The sequence below is a fragment of the Phaseolus vulgaris genome, chromosome 1 (assembly GCF_000499845.2).
Source record: "Phaseolus vulgaris cultivar G19833 chromosome 1, P. vulgaris v2.0, whole genome shotgun sequence".
Lineage (NCBI taxonomy): Eukaryota > Viridiplantae > Streptophyta > Magnoliopsida > Fabales > Fabaceae > Phaseolus > Phaseolus vulgaris.
In genome coordinates, this window is record NC_023759.2 from 47,528,172 (window position 1) to 47,542,312 (window position 14,141).

Sequence of the window (14,141 nt, forward strand, 5' to 3'; positions counted from 1 at the left end):
TTCAAGAAGATATAATTTCAAGACTTTTGAATGACCATCATTGAATATACTCAATAAATCAATTACCAATATTTATTGGTCATGGTCTCCCATTAAATTAAGGGATCCCCAACAATTGTCCCCATTCCCAACTTAATTAAGGGGTATCAATAATTTAGTTTCCTTACAACAATGAGTGAACTTCTTATTTAACGAAATTTGCTTTGATCAACATGTCAGACCAATTCTCATGAGAAATAACTCATTCTCTCTTGTATACCAAACTCTAAGTAAAACTTAAAAAATTATCGGTGTCATTTTTTTTTATTTTGTTTTATTTTCTATTATTTACTTATTGTTTCACAAATATCTATTTTGTATCAAAGAAGAAAAATTAGTTCTGATTTTTTTTTAAAATAAAATAAAATATATATATATATATATATATATATATATATATATATATATATTTAATCGATAGTTCAGCGATCACACAATAGCATTATCCATATTAATACCATTTAATCGTGTAGCTAATAGGAGTGAACTCATAAGATGTGATATATAATCAATCCTACATTTTGCACACCACAAAATCTGACTTAAGAAATCAATGAAAAAAAGGGGCTTATCTCCATTCTTTGGTGTATAGAAGATATGTGTATTAATTGGTTTGATCCATTCACAACCCTAACTATTTAGTGGGACCAAACTAACCAGCTGTTCACAACTGTATCTCATTTTCTATTCTTCTTTCTTTATTTTTTAATTAAGTACTCTTCATACATTGCATAAAAAAAATAAAAAATATAAAGTAGCAATAAAACAGTTATAAAATAATTACAACTGAAAAATTAAAATGTTTATATAAAATCAAATTTATTTAATAGATATTATTTGAAAAAAGAGACATTTCAATTAAGGTTGTGACATTTCAATGGTGGTGGGGCTCGCTTCTCCTCTTATCCCTTCCAAACTCTTGTTTCCATTCTCAGACGCTACGGAACGCAAGTATTAACTTAAAAAAAAGTGTTTATCTCTCATATTTGTTCTTATTTTTTCTATACAAAATAATATCAAATTATTTGACAGAGACACAGAAATTAAAGAGACTCTTCTGTAATGGATATAGGGATAAGTATTAAACGATGTGTGATTATTCTGGATAAACATCAAAATAATTATATTTTTTTATTCATATTATATATTTTTTCCTCTTTTTTTTTCTTATTTCTGTTTTCTCCCTCAAATTAAACACAACCCCAACAAAAAAAATATCATTTATTATAGAAAATACCTTTAACTGACGTTGATGAACACTATAATGAGTCACTCTAACTCTGACTAATTTATGACGTGGCCAATCCAAGATAAAACCAATATTTGATCATGAATATAATCACTTAATCTAAATCTTGTTGTTGTGTTTTTTTTATAAGCACAATATACGATATGGAGTTACTTCATGAATAAATACATGCATTTGAATTATTTTTTATAATTTATTTTAATTTTGATCTTTATATTTTTAGAAATTTAACTTTTGACTACCCATAGATCGTAATTTTTTTTTATTTCTATCGTCAAAAGTACCAATATTTGTGTCCTATATATATGTATACAGAGTACAATACCATCTAAAACAAATGTGTTTGGTTTGCATGAATTACAACCTATACACGTATTGGCATTATAGGCACGTATAAATCAATGCATTTTTTTCCCTATATGTATTTCTTTGAAGCATAAAATAAAATGCAAAATTTTAAAGTGCTAAATCATACTCAAAGCTTTTAAATAATGACATGTACCTAATTATTTAAAACTGTTTCAATGCATATCTGGAATAGTGTAACCCTTCTTCTCTTGTGATTGTTCTTGTCTGTGTCTCTTTATAACTATATAAAGCCCTAAGAATATGCCATTTCCCACAAACTCTTCATCTTTCTCCTTTCAATAAATCTTTTGCTCTGCCCTCCTACTTAGTCTCTCTTTCTCTTTGGTGACACCCTGTTTGGTTAGTTATTTTTAATATTCATCAATTTTTTTTGCTACTATAACCACCAGTTTCTTTCCTAAATAATCTTTCAAACTAATTAAATTATGTAAGTAGTTTTCAAAGTATTGAATTCATTAATTTAGCTTTTATGTCAATGTATTCTGCTAATATTTAATAACTTAATTTGAATTTTTTAATACTTTGAGAACTATTTAGTATGGTTTTCAGTATTTGAAAATTTGCTCAGTTTATTTATTTATTTTAGTGATAGTTACGAGAAAATAATACTTTTAAAACGGAATTGATGATTTATTACACTCTTAGTTTTATGATGTGGAATTCACAGTCACTGTTTTAATTATTTTAATGTTACGTCTTTATAACTAATTCTGCATGAAAGAGAAGTTTATTTTATAAAATAAGTAGAGAGGAGATAAAATATGTTGTTGACTCTGTTATATTTGAAAGCTATAGCAGATCAAACAAAAAAAAAAAAACTAAATTTTATCTGGACTTGAGTCAAAGTTTCAATAAAAAGCGTTTTTAGGGTTTTATTATGGGATTTTCTAAGTAAGATTCAAACCATCAAAAAGTTAAATTTAGACTTAAAAGTCTAAAATTTAAGTTTTATATTTCTTGAACTGTTGGGGTTTGTCACCTTTAAACAGTGTGATAGAGAAAGAGAGGAGAAAAATGTGTAGAACTTTATTGCATAAAAAATATTATTTTTTTACTTAGCTGATTTAAAAACCATTATCATAAATATGGTATAGTATACTTATGTTAAATAGTGTATATATATAGAAGATGCCATAGTGATATATTTTATTCTCATCTCAGGAAGCGAGAAAATGGGTTGGCATGGATGTCTCAAAAGTATGGTCTTGATGGTTGCTTTTATGGTGGCCATGGTGGTTGTTCAACACGTGAAGTGCGAGGAAGGTGGTGATCATGTTCATGACTCAGCACGCAAATTAGTTCAGAGTGGTGGCTTCGTTCGACGAAGTGGCACCAACTTTGTTCTGAACAACAAGCGTTTCTACTTCAACGGATTCAACGCTTACTGGTTAATGTTTATGGCATCTGATCCATCCACAAGGCCCAAGGTCGCTTCCATTTTGCAAGAAGCTTCCAGCCATGGCTTAACTGTTGCTAGAACTTGGGCTTTCAATGATGGAGCTTACAGAGCCCTTCAGGTTTCTCCTGGTTCCTACGACGAGAAAGTATTCCGGGTCAGTGTATATATATTAATTGAATCCATCTTCCATTAATCTTTTTAATGCAATCTCAGATGTGATTTTCTGCAGAACTAGTTCTCATTTTTTCTGCTAGAAATCTTAATGAAAGATTAAAGAAACTTTGTATTTCATCCTTCTAATCTTACTCTTAAACTAAGTTATGTGGGTTTTTGGATAACTAGTTCTGATTTTCCCATCATTTTCTTCCTACATAACATGGCAAGAAATTAATTATATATCCCATGGTGATGAAGTAGTGCATGCGTGTTGCGTAGGGTTTGGACTTTGTGATATCAGAAGCAGGAAAAAATGGGGTACGGTTGATACTGAGCTTGGTGAACAACTGGAAAGATTTTGGTGGGAAAAATCAGTATGTGGAATGGGTAAAGAAGGAGCATGGCGAGTACGTGAACAGTGAAGATGATTTCTTTACGCATCCTGTAGCCAAGCAACACTTCAAAAACCATATCAAGGTAACTATATCCAACCATGCATGCACCACTATAGCCACAACAACTATAGTAGTGGTGGGCCACCTAATTGTTTGCGTCTAGTTTCTCCCATTGCAAGCATAATTAGCTTTTCTATAAATGTAAACATCACCTCACTGTCAAACATTATTACCAAATGACACGTTTAATGCTTTTTCATCCAAAGACTAATCAATCTCAGAGATTAATTAGTTTTCAGCTTTTTTATGCATTTAAAAAATAATTATCACCCCACTTACCATCATAATGTTCATTAAGCAATTCAAATTTAGCTAATTAATACTTTGTGGTTTACAAAATATGCAGGCTGTGCTGACAAGAAAAAACGCAGTAAGTGGGGTGGCATATAAGGACGATCCTGCCATATTTGCATGGGAACTTATGAATGAACCCCGTTGCCAACAAGCCAACTCTGGAAAAGTTATTCAGGTCCTTTCTCAGTTGCTCTCATGCTAATAGTAGTTTAGATATTACCAAACATCATAGTATATGCATAATAACTGGCCACACACGTAACACACATATGTGATTCCTTTTGTTTGGCTTTCTTTCTTGACATTTATTTGACAGCATTGTTGTCATGTTATTCCTTTCCTTGAATTCAAGATTCCCAAATGAAATAGGCCACAGATTTTGGAAGGGCCAAACTCAATATTATCGCTGTGATGTGGACACTGATTAATTAATTGTCAGGAAATATAAAAATAATTAAACTTGGTCGTTAATTATGCAAATATAGATATAGATAATTATTCTATATGCAGATGAGAATATTAATATATGTATCTTGTGCATTTGCAGGAATGGGTGATTGAGATGGCTGCATACGTCAAATCCATCGATAGTAATCATTTGCTTGAAATAGGACTGGAAGGGTTCTATGGTGAAGGAAAAAAACAATTAAATCCTGGGTATCAACTTATTGGCACTGATTTCATTTCTAACAACCTAGTTCACCAAGTCGATTTTGCTACCATGCATCTCTACCCTGAACAATGGTACGCACGACATATAATAGTAATAATTATGTGCACATATATTTTCACTGATAAAATGATATTAAGAAGAAAAGTAATAAATGCAGGCTGCCAGGTTCAAATGAAGCTGCTCAGGTTGCATTTGTTGACAAGTGGCTACAGACACACATTGAGGATGCGAAAAATGTTCTGGGGAAACCTGTTGTTGTTGGTGAGTTTGGGAAGTCTTGTAGGTCATACAGTGTGGCTGAAAGGGACAGTTACTTGAGCAAAATGTATAATGCCATATACAGTAGTGCTAGCAGTGGGGGACCCTGTGCTGGAGGGCTTTTTTGGCAGCTCATGGCTCAAGGAATGGATAATTTCTATGATGGTTATGAAGTTGTCTTCCAGACAAGTCCTTCAACTACCAGAATTATTGATCAACAATCCCACAAAATGTCAAGTATTGCTTAGTACACAACCATTAAATTCCACTACTACCTCACATCTATATGTTACAACACATATATTCCTCTTACTGTGTTCCTAGGAAAATACCATGTGGTGTGAACAAATTAAGCGAGTGAAAGAGTTACATATATGGTCCAATGATATATCAGGGACAAGTTTGTAGGCACTTGTTCCTTATTATATACGAAAAATAAATGTTCATATCTTAGTGATTGTTCGTACAGCACTCATACTTTTGAATCACGTTACACTGTAGTTCCTTCATGTTTGCACAATAACGTAAGTGCTTTTCTATTTTCAATATTTCTGTGGTGGATATGTATATCTTTATTGACATGTCTCATCAATTCATTTTTAATTGACATGTCTTACTGCATGGGAATACAAATTAGTTTTCTTAAAATAAATGCTAATCAATTCTATCAAAATTGAAAACTCAAACGGACCCTTTATATTAATGAATGAGGTAGCTAAACTGAGTTTTGTGACTAATTAATTCAATACATGATTTGGCAAAAAAAACAAAATAAAGCGGTTGCGTGATGATAGAGAACACTGCATTATTATTATTACTAGCACAAATATGCAAAGGGGGAATAATTATGGGCTGGAAATAAACGGGAGATGGAGCGTGAATCCAGAAGAAATTATTGACTGTGTCTGATGTTATTTACTGAAAAGTTTTCTGGAGGAAGATGATGCTGTTAAGGACTGTGATGGCTCCAAAAGAATGGATTAAACCTTCATTCTATAAAAGGTGTTGGAGTATTTATTATAAAGGATGATGGTGTTGAATTTAGCATGATTTTTATGTAAAAGAGAATAATGGTGAAAGGGACAGAAAAATGCATCCTTTGTGTTACTGATTTTAATGGTAGATTACAAGTTAATTGAAAGTTTCTAATACTAATGAAAAATGTGTTTTTGTGGTAACGGAAGAAAGTGGATAAGAGCATATGTACAGTGTGCTTTCGGTTAATGGAAGTCTTCAAAATTTAAGCCGGAGAAAAGCATATGGCTACAACATGATCCGTTAAAAAGCTTTTCAGTTTTTCACAAGTTGATTGAAAAAGAAAAGGAGAGTGAAAATTGAGATAACATCATTCTCTGTTTTGTGATGCTACTGTACAAAATAATAAAGCAATTAAATTTAGAAATGTTTGTTGTTTTGTATTAGTATTGGGCTTCAAGGTTAACAATAGTAGAAGTCAGTTCATAAAGGATTAATACTGATGCATGCAGCTTCTAGGTTGATTGTTTGAATTGCAAGATTGCAGGGTACCATAGTGATTTACTGATGTTAATCTATCTATAAAGCTTCAAAAAAGAAAAATTGTAGCTAATAGAAAAAAAGGTAGAAAAGGGTCTTTATATGTGGGAAAGTTGGGGGGAGATTTGCTAAAATAAGAATAAAGAGGTTTATGGAGAAAAGGGAGGTGGCGTGTTATTTAAGAGTAAAGAATCAAATTGTGTTTACTGGAAGATACTAGTATGAAAGCATTGGAACGTTTGTAGTGGACAAGCAAGATATTTTAGGAAGTTGTTAGCATGGTTGAAAGAGATTATGAAGCTTGGTAGAGCAGAGTGGTGGCAAGGAAGATTTTCAAAAAGGTGGAAATTGGTAAAAATACGCATTTTTGTCATCTCTTTATAAGATTTGGACCATAGTGCTATCTACTTGAACAATTGTCTATAATTCCTTCCTCGTTCTATTTTTTTCATTTTTTTGAACTTACTTTCTGGTACACGATCGAGAATTAATCTACAAAAAGATTTTTTTTATGATCAAGTAAGTACTCTATATAAGAAAGAATGATAAATTGATAAAAACGTATCTTACTCTTATGTAACAATACTTATTTACAGTATTAATAGTGGACTATTTTGTTTGTAAACCGTATTTGATACGTATTTTTAATAAACTATTACCTAATTTATCGCATATCATTTTATTTCGATTATTGATACCGAATGATGTGTATCTCACTCGACTCCACTCTTTTAAAATATTGTTATTTTCACAATCCTAAAATGAAAGTCACCAATTTACATGTAAACTGTACTGTAACACAAATTAATTAATTTTAAAATTGTTTCATTTGAGCCTTTCTTTCTTTGTCTCCAATTATAAAGGTTATCAGCATATAAAGAGTCTTTCTTTTAAAATAAAAGTAATATTCAATCTTGCAAATAATCTCAACTAATCTTTAACCTTTTTCGGCTTATATCAGCCATACAAATAAAGGTATCAAAAGAATTTGATTGCTGCACAATTTTGTTGGCTGTTGTGTTGAATGAGCCAAGAAAAATGTTGAGTGAAGTGAAATGAATGAGTAGTTTGTTTGATTCCCATGATTGAAGATGAAGATTCAAAAATTGATGCTTGAGCTAGCCCTTATTTCCAGGACTGTAGAATTTATTCTGAGTGAAAAATTGAAGTGATGGTGAAATTTGCGAGGAGCTGGGAGTGAGAATGGTGATTAAATGATTGTAGCATTGGGTATTTCAGAGTCTTTTAACACCACAACGATTCCTGATCGAATATAAAACCCCTCTGATCCTCTGTCTGCTTCCTGCACATTCTGCATCCCAACTACAATTGTCACTTAATATTCTAATCAAAATAATAATATCCTTTAGCTACATCGCTCTAATAGTAACTTGATTTATCCTTTCTTTAAAAACATATATTTTGAAATAAGACGTTTAAATGAGACAAAGATTTATTCTTCAATAATTTATAGGTAAACTAGATTAATATTTTAAATATAAATATATAATTAATATTTATAGTATTAATAAAAACGTATCTATGTTTACATAAATAGATGACTTATTAAACCTAATATTTTTTTTAAAATAACCTAAAACCTGACTTATTCTCACCCTTTAGAAGATAAAGTTAATTTTTTAACACTTTTATTATCAAATTTATAATTTTATCATTTTTTACTTTATCCTTCAATAACCCTAATCAACGAACAAATTGCTAGTGAATTGTGAATTGCACAAACAGAAAAAAAAAATGCATTTAGAAAGATAGTTCAGATTAAAATAAATTAAAGTGTAACACGTATTAATTTATCAAGAAAGAGAATGTGGTTTTTTGAAATAGATAATTTAACCATTCATAAAAAAGGGTGTTTCTTTTTATCGATAATCCCTCTCTTTTATGATGATTTACATAGTACTAAATACAAGTTCTGCTACCAACAAAGTATATTAATCATTATTTTTTTAGAAAAGAATACTCTTAGTAATTTTTTTAGAACTATTCTTAATGATTCGTTAAACTATTGTATATTAGTTGCAACAAACATCTCATTCACCAATTGAAGAAATCATTTGCCCCCAATAAAACATCAAGAATGAAAATAAATAATTTCCAAAAGTAGAGAACTTTGACAACTAAGTTATTACTTACGTCTTTGTTTGCAATAATTACACTGTTTCCAATTCTTGCGTTTTTGTCAATTATACAATTCCTGCATATAAGATTTGTACAAGAGTTATACAGATGTAACAAGGATAAAACAAGAGAGATGGAAACAGTTGTAAAACTCCACATAGATATATCATATAAATCTTCTTACTACATTTCTACTGTAGAACAATGATTGTGGTAGCAATTAGGTTGAGGTCAAGTTAAACTTGTTTCAGAACTTGGACTTCTCCAAATCGATTCCAACATAAAGGGAGAAAGTAAATTGGTTGTTATTGTTCAAAGTTTTCATCATTTTGTTTATGTGCAAGCACGTGTATTGAAGGCATGTCAATGTAATGATTAGTACAAGTCAAGAGCATGCAAATTCTTTCATGTAGTATGCTGTATAATGTGAAAATACTTCAGAGCATTTTCAGGATTCTTACACAATTTTTGTATTTTTCCCAATGCCTATTGGAACATTTCCTGCTGCTAAAAGAGAAGCAATTTCAGCTTCTGTTTGGTAATAATCAGCACCCATAATCATGGTATCCTGAAAAGTGTTTGTAAGTGTGATTCATATGGTTTCATGTCAGGCTAAGAGAAATTGAACAGGAAATAGTGATTCATTCCCATATTTTTGATAAAAAATAAAGGCAGTGAAATATGATGAGAACTTGGGAAAGATAAAGCCTTGCTCCTGATAAAGAATATGTTACAATGATCTTCATCCAAAAGAAAAGGAAGGTTACCTTTATCTGCACTCCAGAATCAAGCCGTGATCGAATTCCCACAATGGAATGTTCAACTGTGCACTCTTTCAAAAAGCAACCATCTGAAATCAAAGAGTTAATTACCTACAATTGAAGTTATTGCACAATCTCATTAGTTTTTGTCAGAATCACGTAATTCAAGTATATGGACTGAATTTAATAGTTTTACCTCACACTTCTCCATTTTAGTTGGTGGTAGGAACCGAGGACAAGTAAAAATAGGCTTGGACTGGTCATAAAACTGAAACTTGGGCGGCTTCAACATGGAAGAACAATAAATTGCAGCTTGTGTAAACTCAGTGGATTTGGTTTTCTGATTGAGACCTATAACTTAAATACTAACAAACCTACCTGGTCCATAAGAGCCAAATTCGCATCAAAGAAAGATTTTATAGTCCCAATATCTTCCCAATAACCATTGAAAAGACAAGCCTGTGATAAAATCCATGGGCCATCCTTGATTATTATGCATTCATCAAAAACTAGATTGATAGAATATTTGGCAAAATTCTTCAGCTAAAACAATTTTTATAACTTTAGTAGTTTTTACATTGAGCAACTACCTGGACATTAAAATCTCTTGCAGCCAAGGGAATGACCTCAGATCCAAAATCATTTGCATTAGGATAACAGCCCCTGCTAATTTGTCATAAAGAAAGAATGAAAACCATAATAATAGATTATTCATAGTAAGTTTTTCTTGCATAGAGTCTAATGTAATTGTTGGATCAGGTAAAATCTAGGTAACTGGGTAGTGGAAGTAAAATAATTTAGCAGCTAATTTAAGGAGGGAAAGGTTGGACTGCCTCTTCGACTTGGTTATTACCTCTGGACTTTGGAACATCCGATTTTCTCTTATCTTATTTACAATCTCTATATGTTCAATGCCATAATATGACAAAATCAGGTTGTTGAAGCTTGTATTCACTTTGGACACAGAATCTCTCATGTTACAAGGGTTTTTCACCCCGTATCAGATGCCAGATAAAACAGATTTATTGAACTTCATATATATGATCAACATCAAAGCATTTTTTGCATATCTGTGTTCTAATGCAAAATGGGCACATAACCTCCAATAATTATTGCACGAGGGAAGCAACGCAGTTACTTCAATACCTTCATAGAATCTCCTAACCGTACAAAACTGATAGTTCTACTAAAAATTCTGTAAGCTTTTTTTTTCCTCTATCAGATGCCAGATAAAACAGATTTATTGAACTTCATATATATGGTCAACATCAGAGCATTTTCTTTATATTTGTGTTCTAATGCAAAATAGAGCATATCACCTCCAATAATTATTGCACAATGGAAGGAACACAATTACTTCACTACCTTCATAGAATCACCTCCCCGTACAAAACTGATAGTTCTACTAAAAATGGGGTAACAAGAACCAACAGGGAAATTTTATTACCTGAGAACTTTTAGCAGAACATCTATTTTAAACACATATATACCCATTGATGCGATGTACGGAAATTTCCTTGCTTCTTGAGCTGATAGTCCGAAAATACTCGTATCTACATGCTATGAAAACAAGTACTTTAATCAGAGACAGGTGATATTGACAACTGCAGTAGATTATTACTCAATCTTTTAAGAGGAGATTGGAAAAGTAACAACCATAGATCTTAACAATTCGCCCTTGGGTTTTTCTAAGAACTGACATATCCGTCCTCTTTCATCAACCTTCACTAATCCAAAATCAGAGGCCCGACTACCAAAGGAAAAGAAGAAAATATAAATATTTCAGAAACCAATATTGTACAATGGAATAGAGCAAGCTTTACATAGAATACCTGCCATCCACTGGGAGACAAGATACTGATATATCAGCACAAGAATTAATGTGCTTCTGCAAGTGTTGAGATCAGTTGTCATGCGAAATATCCACAGAAAGTGAATTAGGAAAAAACATCAAATTAACAGCTAATACCAACCTGCACAATGTCCATGTAATCCATTCGATAGAGCTGATCACCACACAATATCAGAATGTTCTCTATATTTTTATGATCAGCGTCCTATTCAAGTACCACAGACTCAATAAGTTTTTGTAAATGTAAGATAGGCATAATCCTTAAACACTTGCATTTGTGGTAATCCTACGTCTGTGAACAAACGGCCTATTCTGCAAAATCTACAATTTTATGAACAGGAAAAAGATTTATACAATACCTCAAACAACCAAAGGAATTGTCTTACAGCATCAGCTGTACCCTGAAACCAGTTTTTTCCTGATTCACCAGGTGTTTGAGTTGCAGCCAATACCTATATCATAACAAACTTCTAGTAAAGAAAATGGTTCATGGGCAGTGTAATAAGATTTTACGTTGTCATTTGACAAATTGCCATGAATAGTAAATTGACTTTTACACAACCTACCTTACAATCATGACTACTATAATTTCAGATATATTGACAATGTAAGAGTACATAGAAATTAACTTCTTTGTAGATTTTGTATACCATGTCAATAAGTGTCTAGCCTGAGACATAACTAAAAAGGAAGGTAAAGCATAGTAATACCAATAGTAAATTAATAATACAAGACTGAGTACCTCAACGAAACCACCTCCAAAGTTTATGCAACCTCCCAAATTATATGTTCGAGCAATATGTCGGTTGAGGGACTGAGAGTTAAATTGTGTGAGGACGTAAATTTTGTTAATTCCACTGTTAATGCAATTACTCATCGGTATGTCCACCAATCTATAGCATCCTCCAAATGGTACCTGAGCATCACATGAAATGAAGAACACACACAGATGAATGAATTTAAGCCTAGGCCAGGAATAAAATAAAGAAAAATCAACACAGAGTAGTGAAATTAATCACTTACTGCAGGTTTAGCCCTTCTTTGAGTAAGGGGGAATAGACGAGTTCCAGCTCCTCCGCCTAATATGATCGATGCAACAGTCTTGGGGTTGGCTTCTCTTCCTGTAAGTATTGGTGATTGAAGGGCCTGAAATGCAATATTATCTACGTAAATTAATGTACACTTTCTCGTATGCTGGTTAAAACAAATAAAGAAAATTACACTCACAGGTTTTGACAAAATTCCCTCACTACCGTTCTCTGTTTTTATTTTCACGTTAGCACATGCCTCTTGATTTCTTGTGTAGTTATATAGATCAAGGGAGGTCAAAGTGATGTAAAAAAAAGAAGGGGTATTTAAATTCTACTAAATTTTAAGAGACGTGAGTGTAATTTGTCCAAAAGTGTATAATTTAATTATGGTTGTTCTCCATCACTAAGAAAAATACTTTTTTGTACTAAAGAAACCAGGTGAAAACCAAGAATAATCAGTGATCAAGTTCAAAGTCAAGATCAGGATAAACAAGTCCAAGGATTTTAATGGAGCAGAATGGTTCATGGAAACATTAAGTATATCATAAAATTAACACAAACGAAGAGACTGCTCACTAAGAAAAATGAAAGTTAACTTACCATAAAATCATTTGCAACATCTGCAAGAGTGGACATAGCCAAAAATCTTCTGGTTGTTTTTCTGCGTGTAACAACACTAAAGAATTTTCCTGAAGGAAAACCAGATACTACATTCTTTGATTGAAGCAAGTTCACTCTGCTACAAGAGAATGAGGAAGACAAATTCTTGTCATGGTGGAAGGCTGGTTTCTTTGTACCCAGGGGCATGGACAGTCCTTGTAGCTCACTTGCCACCATCATTTCTAAATTCAGTAAATTGCTAAACACTAAAACAACCGTCTTGTTTGATTCTTCCCACAAGCGATTGATTCAAAATCAGATAATTATTTAAAGCCGAAGTTTAATAGCACCAAGAATTAATTCAGCTAGATTACCTAAAGTCTAAAATATAGAGAATTGTTTTTTGAATAAATGTGTATAAATGGAAATAGAAATGTACGAAAACATAAGAGAACTTTTTCCCCCCAGTACCTAATAATCTATTAACGGGAAGGAGTATAAATGGAAATAGAGATGTGACAAGACCCTTCTGTTTAAGCAATGTACAAGAGAAGAGGAAAAGGGGGGGAATTAAAGCAGCAGCATATATGTCCTGTTTGGGTATCATGTTGTTTGATGAAATATCTAAAAGAATTAAAGCAAGATGGGTTTTCCTCGAGGTAGAGCAAGGAATGGCTTATTAGTTAACAGCTTCAAACCAACATGTAAACCGACCAACCTTTTTTTTTCTTTTTCATTTGGATCAGAAAATCTCTTGCACAACACAAACCGAGCTATAAGTTTCTAAAGATTCTCAAGCAGGCTTATACCACACTAAAAGCTAAAATCGCATCCTTATTCCCAAATGCACGCTGGTTTTGTCAGATCATGTACGCTGTTTCCCTCCTCTTTTGAGGTTTAGGTCTAATAAATCTTACCGTTAATTAAGGTGGATGCTTTTGGAATCTACCAAACAGCAATTTACGGCTCTCTTTTATAATCATCGTCGTAGTATTATATTAATAACGTGTTCTCTGCCAAGAATCCTATTTCTCACTAGCTTGATAAAGGTTACAACAAGGCGCATTGCACTGATGAAAACAGGTTATTAAGACAAAAATAAAAATAACAAAATATAATGTCCATGCTGCGTCTTTCTAATTGGCTCGCGAAGCAAAGCGAGCTGCCAGAGATCAGAAGCATAGAAAAATTGAGCCAAAAGACCCATGTGCAAATACTTGCTTTCATAATTCGGTCTACAAAAGAGTAAACATGGTTAGCAGGACATTACGTAATACGTGATCTAAAAAATACTACTATATTGCATGTCAATTCTCTGATATATGCTTTGTTATGAAAATATACTTTTACA

General features: G+C 32.3%; 2 protein-coding genes across 4 annotated transcripts; one reads left to right on the forward strand and one right to left on the reverse strand.

The window, feature by feature from the left end:
- Window positions 1-1,810: 1,810 nt before the first annotated feature.
- Window positions 1,811-5,345, forward strand: LOC137814858 (mannan endo-1,4-beta-mannosidase 4-like). The gene is made up of 6 exons (XM_068617782.1): window positions 1,811-1,996; window positions 2,819-3,210; window positions 3,492-3,689; window positions 4,014-4,136; window positions 4,509-4,705; window positions 4,792-5,345. The coding sequence occupies exons 2-6, from the start codon at window positions 2,830-2,832 to the stop codon at window positions 5,138-5,140; spliced, it is 1,248 nt and encodes a 415-aa protein (XP_068473883.1). The 5' UTR covers window positions 1,811-1,996; window positions 2,819-2,829; the 3' UTR covers window positions 5,141-5,345.
- A 1,946-nt stretch (window positions 5,346-7,291) lies between these two features.
- LOC137814857 (glucose-1-phosphate adenylyltransferase large subunit 2, chloroplastic-like) lies at window positions 7,292-13,744 on the reverse strand. Of its 3 annotated transcripts, none has more exons than XM_068617780.1 (15): window positions 12,791-13,744; window positions 12,183-12,305; window positions 11,902-12,075; window positions 11,519-11,611; window positions 11,281-11,364; window positions 11,140-11,195; window positions 10,964-11,057; window positions 10,755-10,867; window positions 9,898-9,970; window positions 9,686-9,766; window positions 9,504-9,590; window positions 9,314-9,418; window positions 9,008-9,114; window positions 8,562-8,622; window positions 7,292-7,719 (listed from the first exon to the last, which is right to left on the reverse strand). In XM_068617780.1, the coding sequence occupies exons 1-15, from the start codon at window positions 13,028-13,030 to the stop codon at window positions 7,618-7,620; spliced, it is 1,593 nt and encodes a 530-aa protein (XP_068473881.1). In that variant the 5' UTR covers window positions 13,031-13,744; the 3' UTR covers window positions 7,292-7,617. The 3 variants fall into 3 exon arrangements, with proteins under 3 accessions (XP_068473881.1, XP_068473880.1, XP_068473882.1); XM_068617779.1 differs by having other exon boundaries at window positions 9,898-9,973; window positions 12,791-13,332; XM_068617781.1 differs by lacking the exon at window positions 12,791-13,744 and adding an exon at window positions 12,387-12,436.
- Between the last annotated feature and the right edge of the window lie 397 nt (window positions 13,745-14,141).